Source organism: Mesoplodon bidens (assembly GCF_964165515.1).
Source record: "Mesoplodon bidens genome assembly, chromosome: 5".
Lineage (NCBI taxonomy): Eukaryota > Metazoa > Chordata > Mammalia > Artiodactyla > Ziphiidae > Mesoplodon > Mesoplodon bidens.
In genome coordinates this window covers 55,301,219-55,308,390 of record NC_138161.1, presented here as the reverse complement: position 1 = coordinate 55,308,390, position 7,172 = coordinate 55,301,219, and the positions used below count along the sequence as shown (strand labels likewise).

The window sequence follows — 7,172 nt, the reverse complement described above, 5'->3', positions numbered from 1 at the left end:
GCAGCAGACTGAAGCATGTTTTCCTTCTTCTGTAGGGCTGATTTCTGCTCCACACGTTAGGAAAAAGCAACCAAGGCTGCTCATACAATGGTGAATCTCAGGTAAAGTTTAGGGGAGACCATCATTTGGTATTGTAAAATAGTTGAAAGGCCTTATTTGTATTAAAGTATTTTCCCTACTGTTTTTAGCAAATATGGTATATTGAAGGCACATACACTATGGCCAGTAGTGTGAACCAAAAAAAAAAAAAAAAAAATTGAATAATATCTTTAAAATATTTCAAATTTTTATTAAATATTTTTTATTCAGTTTTAAGATCACAGTTAAAGTACTTTAGCATGTTATACACATGACTTACATGTGCAATTTTTAGAAATATCAAATTAAGTATAAGATTTTGAAGAAAGAAATTATATAAATGTGTATATTGACTTTTACTACACATACATCTAAGAAAGCAATAATTCTGTTGTACCATTAAGTGGAAATCATTTATTACATGGCATGTTTACACCAACTCTAAAGAGAACCAAGCCAATTTCTGAAAGCAAAAAAAATGAGCGATTCGGTCATGCTGAAAACTGTCAACAGACTTAAGACCTGGAGGTCAAATGAAGCTGTGGTTAATTTATGACAGGTAAGTAAGCAATTCAAACCTATGGGAAAAGTTCATCATCTGGTAATGTGGACTCTCAGGTGGTTTTTATTCCTTTTCGACAGATTCCTGAGAGCAAGACATGAGTGCTGAGGAAATGAGAAACATGTTGCCGAGCATGTGCTGAGCTCCAGATCACAAACCTCCCCCACCCCAGTTCTGCCGCTACGAGCTGAGGCACTAAAGTGAGGTGTCAGGGGACGTGAGCACCCCCCCCTGGGGCCACAAGGGGAGGTCATGGTTAGTCCACGAAACGCGTGCCTCTGTGATTTAGGTTAGAGCTTGTGAGGTAAGATGTGTGGTGCGGTGCAGTGGGAGGGTGTGGAGGCATGGAATTAGGTCCTTGCTCCTCGGTAACCAGTTCTGGCCCAAGTTATTAGAAAATCTTTGGAAAGAGTAGTAATGTCCACAATAACTAATTCTGTGCATAAAGATCAACTTAAGGGCAGGATCAATTTTGACCACTGACTGCAACAAGAAAACAGTGGCCACCGAACTTCTAAGTACAAGGTTTCCTCTTTTCCATTACTAGTATAAATCATACCACCACAAATAAAATTTGGCCAGGAGAGGAAACTTCTTTGTATGTGTGAAGAAAATGTATATTTATATTTTTAAGGAAAGCGTAGCACAAACAGATGGAGGTGTATGAGGGGAATCAAATGTACTTGTCTTGTTGTTCACTCTTTTGCTGCTTCTTTTTCTAAAATGTAAGATAATGTCCCCAGTGAAAAGGACAAGGTCATTTAATATGGGGTATAATAAACTTCGCTAGCACTTCCAAACTATATAAAAGCAAAGCAGTCCATCAAACCCTGAATACTTCACCAGACATATCTGGTAAGATGAACTGCACAACTGTTTCTTTTTTTATTGTAAGTATGATGTTAGTCAATCTAAATAAGATAACTGTAAAAAAAAAAATCCCCAAACTCAAACACAAAATCCAAATCTAATTCTTTGGGAATGCTTGTATAAATAAAAGCAACACCTAATTAACAATTAGTACACTCTTTATAAGGTGCAAAACAAGATCCTATGTGGGGAAAGCTAAATTTTAATTCCCACCTAGCAGTCACTCTGAATACTTTATAGGTCAAATGTAATAAGAGCATTTGCTTCTACTGCCCGTTTTCAGCAATACATTGTTCTCTCTGGAGAAGGTGGTTTGGGAAGTCAACACACTGCAGCGGAAAACAGTGGCACTGAAGGTAGAAGCAAAAAAAGACAAACCTTTGAAACAGGACTTACTGAAATTAACCGTTAAAGCCGAGGTAGCCCATTAGGATTGGCCTTATCTGAGGGCTCTGTGGAGCAGTGCAATCAAAGGTGAACCTTCTCACAGCATCATGTACACCCCGACTTTCCCTTTACAAATGATGACTCCAGGCCTTGCACGACTTCCTTCCTTTTCCCCCATGAAGCGGCGATGCTTCCCCTTTGCTGTATGGATGCTGGCCTCCAGCCTCCAGCTGCTGGTCTCCAGAACACTTAGGATTCGTACAGTAGTTTAGCAGGCAGCATGGTCCCACTGCTTCACATTAATGCCAAATGCCAAACTTGGAACAGAGTTACTTGATATTCCCCATCCCTCCCCCGGAACTGTATAAACAAAACATGTCATTCAGTTTTCAGCTTACTCCTAGTGCTGTATCGATTTATAATCTGCTTGAGATTTTACATAGGTGCAAACATTTCCAGAGGATGAGCCAAGGACTACAGAGTGCAAACAAAATTTTCTATGACTCAGAAGAGTAGCATCTGACTTGATAAGAGAGTGACAGGGATTACACAAGTTGGATTCTAAATAACCAGACCCGTTCAGATGCTCCTTTTTTGTTCATAGTGTTCCATCGCTTTTTTTCTCTGCAGCAGTTTTAATGGCAGGAACTATAATAACAGTGATAACGTGGGAATGAGTTCAGCATGGCTTTGAGGGGGCACTGGTAGAAAGCTCATCTGACGGAATTAAATAAATATATTTTCGGGGGGGAAAAGACTGTCAGAATTACAATGGTATGATATATCCTTTAAAAAAGAGGGCTTTAAAGAATTCACCATTTTGATCTAAAATCTGGGAACTAACCTAGTTTGGGGATAAGAACCTGTGTCTTCAAAGTGGCTGTGGGACCTTTTTCCTTTTCCTGGCCTCATTACAGTTATCCAAACAAATAAACACTTAAGAAGGGTGTCTTACAGTATTTTCTCTCTTTCACTCAGCTTCTTAGAGCTGCAGCTTCAGTAACTATAATATACTCTACACACTTCAAAATTACATAGGAAAATACCCAGAATAACTAAATAAATAAAAGGCTAAAGAAAACTGGAACAGTACTGTGTCTCCATCTGAGACTAAATCATCCACTTCCAGCAACACAGAGAAGGGCTAGGACAATTTTTTTCAAAAGATTTATATACAGGTTTGAATCCAGAAATTAAGGTTAAAAGCATAAATATTGATAATTTCAACTAGATTCAGAATGGTTTCAGAAAGATATGATACAACAATTTAGAATAAAACAAAAGCAGAAGAGCATCATATTTTGGTTTGCTTGAGATATACATAAGGTGCAACAACTTTTTCTCTTGAGGATGCTTGTGGGACAAATGTTAGTGTAGATGGTGTTTGCTGGCAGATTAAGGTACACACCATAGCAATATGATTTTCCAAAATAAAAAAGAATGAGAGAAGTGAAATGAAAATGATAAATGGGGGGAGGGTACTACATGTTGGTCTGCAATATTTGTGCTAACAAATGTTGTTACCTGAAAATACCAACACCCCTCTCCAGTGGATTCAGGGCATGAGAAAAGCACTATTTTTGAAATCAAGACTTTACTTAGAGAAATGACAAGGCGAGTGTCTAAAAGACTATAAAGCTTTGCAGGATTTCTGCTACTCTCAGTGCCTAACCGCTTAAAAATTAAGCATGTCTACAAAAAGGTGGGGGTTTTTTTTGTTTTTTTTCTAAAGTATCTGAAAACAGTCGTATCCAGTAGGTTGCCCTCCACCCCAACCCCTGCCTAAGGGAAAAGCCACTGAGGTTTAGGAAAAGCGGATCAAGTAAGATATATTAATCACATAGAAAAAAGTAATCTTTTGTTTTGCTTCTTTTTAAAAAAGGTCCCATGAATATACAGCACTCTGTTAAGGAACTCTAGTGAAATGTACTCAGAGGACTGGAGGAGAGGGCACTGGCAAAAATAGACCTGTTCTAACATGTTCTAGAGAATAACAAGTTAGTACCATTGTCAAGGTGCATGTTCTGCACCAAACAATTTTTGTGGTTGATTTTATGGTGTTTTTGGATTTTAGCTCATTATAATTTTTAAATCACTGCTAGCAAGTGGTCCAGAAACTCCAACAGCCACCAACACTGGGACCCAGCAATTTTCAAACATTCACTTTGTGTTTCGAAATTTAGAAAATATTAATACAACAGCATCATAGTAAAAATCTCATGCTAAAATCTGGGGTTGCTCACCTGATTTATTTCTGTGTGAATGGGGCTAAGCTTCTGCCTCTGATCAACCTTGCTTACTAATTCCTTCTTCCTCCATGCCCACAAGGAATATGCATTTTTGAGGACACCATTCCAATGCCCTGATGCCCTCTTTACCTGCTTTGAAAAAAAAAAAAGCCCAAATCTCTCTGTTCTTTTTCAATTCTGTTAGTATGTTGTACATATTTTCCAGCACCGAAACTGAAGTAATATCTACAACCGTGAAAAGCTAAACCCAGTCAGTATTAATAGAGTCATTGTTTTGTATGGCTATTAGGTCAAATTACGATTAGAAAAAAAATCATCATTACAATTCAGTCAAGTATAAATAAGAAAGCTAGATAAAACCTTGTAAACTGTCACCATTTAGAGATCTAATTCAAAAGTTTCAAACTTGAACTAACACTATCAAAATTCCGCCAGTTTGAAAACCAGTAAAAATTATTGCTGGAATCCAATAATTAAAATTTGGTAGTTTGTGCTGTGATGCAAGAGTGGGGAAATACTTTGTGCTATGGAACAAATACCCTGTAAAATCTGTAGCCGCCAACTAATTTTGATTTATCACTTTGCATCTGTTGCTAAGAAACAAGATACTGTGAACGTCAGGTGGTGGAGTCAATATGTTGAATGTTCTAAGCCAGTTAATCCACTTGCACTGGCATATGTATGGTTGGTTTTATGTTCAAAAGCAACAAAACATGAAAAGGAAACAGGAAACTTGCAGGTGGATCTATAACTGCGAGTCCCACTCTGGTCAGGCACACCTCCCTCATCAATACCTCCGTAACCACAAAAACTCAAAATGGCTCTAAAAACCTGCAGTGCCAATTAGGCTGTGCATAGCAATTGCTACCCGTCCAGTCTGTCTGGGATGGATGTAAAAGGTCTGTAGCTCAAAGACCACACGAAGTGAGTGTGTCTTCAATGTGTTCTGAATAATGAAGTAATACTAAGGTCACTTCTGAATAATATTTTTCTTTTTTTGTCTGTATGAACGATCCATTGGTCACTCAGACCCTTGTGTAAAAATAAAAGAATCCTCAAGGCATGAAAACATCAGTAATCTGTATTCTGCTGGACTCTTCCCCTGTCTGGGAAAATATTCGCCACAATTTGACTCAAGCAAATTCTTCTTGGTCACTCAAGGCTAAGAAAAAAATTCTGCTTGTAAGAACTGTAATTTTTCTTCTTCTCTCTCTTTCTCTTTTTGCCAGCAAACTACCACTCTGGTGGCAAATATAAAAGTGCAGAATATATGGACCACAAGGCCGAGCATACACCGCTAACAATGGTACATCTGCCTGCCCGTGCTGTTTGGGAGTCTCTGGAACAGGCTTTTTAATATTATTCTACAATATAAATGTAGGTATAACCTATTATATAAACCATCTTAGAACATAAATCTCCATGTACAAAAAAGACTAAGAATATCTAATAATAACTAGTGCAGTGTGTCAGTTTTTGTTTTTTTGTTTTTTGTTTTTGTTTTGAAAGAATAACTAGGTAATATACGAAACTAGTTTCACACTCTCTGGTTGGTAAAAGAGATGCTGGATGAGCTACAGTAAAGGCAGCCTTTTACCAAGTTACCACCTATTACCATCAAAAGCCTTCAATAGAAAGCAAAGCTCTAGGATCATCCCGTTTCTGCTCATTATCAGACAGATAACATCACCCTCAAAGACTCTGGGTTCTGAAAGAACAAACTGGCCCAGGGTGCCAACTTCTGCTTCAAGTGAATCTGGGCCGTGTAGGGCAACAAGCACTTGTTTGCAGTCTATATTTTCCACCACACGGACTCACTAGCATCTCTCAATAAAGACAAGGCTAGGGTAGTAGGTAAAGCACAATGTTTTACAATTAAAGGGCATTCACTGGTCAGCGCAAGAAATAAGTACAGGAGCCTGGGGCATTTCTTTTGGCTGTCCATCATGGGTGAGCGGAGTTGATCTCTGACCTCTGTAAAATAAGAGGAAGAAAAAGAGAGAAATCACTTTTTGAGAGTACATTATCAGAAACAGGAGAGGATGATGAATGACCAACAAAAGCTTTCCAATATTACTACTTATACCATTTAATTAAAACTGTTTTTATTCTTAAAGCTTCTTTTTCTTTTTTAAGGATTTCTTATCTCAGTTCCTCTCATACAACTCAACAACATATTCTGCCCCCAAACAACCGCCTCCATTATGTAGAGACAAAACCTGAAGCACCAACAGATTTGGGGAAATTCCCAGGAAGTGGGAAACTTTCAGTCAAGGGCTATGGTTCTAGGATGACAATTTTCCTCTGGATCTACTTATATTAAAAAATGACACATTCCTTTCCTTGACTTGCCCAAGGGGAAGAAGACTCTCCTATACTAACCGATAACCTTCAGGCTCATTTCTTGAGATATATAATAATAAGCTCGATTTCAAAACTTAAGGCCAATAAAAGGGATGGCCTCTGCAGAGAGAGGTGAACTGTGACTTAAAAAATGAATGAAAAGAAAACACTGAAACCCCCCTAATGAAAGAGAAGTCTCAAAGGCATATGGAGGGAGAATGCATAGGGAAGAAGGCAAGTACCAACTCTGAGTTTTAGTGTGTGAGAAAATCCAATCAACTTGGGCCAAAATCAACACATATGGAGAAAGAACTCTAGACAAGACTTAAAAAAATTCATGGAAATTCTTATAATTTGGATTGGATCTATATCAAACAGATGTAGATCAAACAGTTATTTTTCATTCAGCTTGTTGTTTAATGAGTAGGAAGAAAAATACGATTTACTTCATGGTTATAAGAAAATTTCTTGGTACTTTCTATAGAGCTTCTCGTTCTAAAAAGATAGGACTGGGCACCTCCTTGACATTTCCTAATAGGTTCCCCAAGCCTCAACAATGCATACTCACTGCTCTGGCCTACGATGGTCTGTAGTGCACAGCACTGTGCTGAAAATATGGGATAGAGCAGCAGTGTTTTCACTGGTTTGACCGTTTCAATACAGTATCTTCTTCAGATTACGTG

The 7,172-nt window shown here is 38.1% G+C and overlaps 1 protein-coding gene across 11 annotated transcripts in view; it reads right to left on the bottom strand.

Moving 5' to 3' along the window:
• Positions 1–277: 277 nt before the first annotated feature.
• BBX (BBX high mobility group box domain containing) overlaps positions 278–7,172 on the bottom strand; it is a 290,971-nt gene continuing 284,076 nt past the window's right edge. For 9 of the 11 annotated variants that reach the window (XM_081235754.1, XM_081235757.1, XM_081235761.1 and 6 more), the window contains one exon: positions 279–6,120. In XM_081235754.1, coding sequence (XP_081091880.1) covers positions 6,033–6,120 — 88 coding nt within the window. In that variant the 3' untranslated portion in view covers positions 279–6,032. Of the gene's footprint in view, positions 6,121–7,172 lie in introns of all 11 variants that reach the window. The other 2 variants (XM_081235758.1, XM_081235759.1) reach the window with 1 other exon arrangement.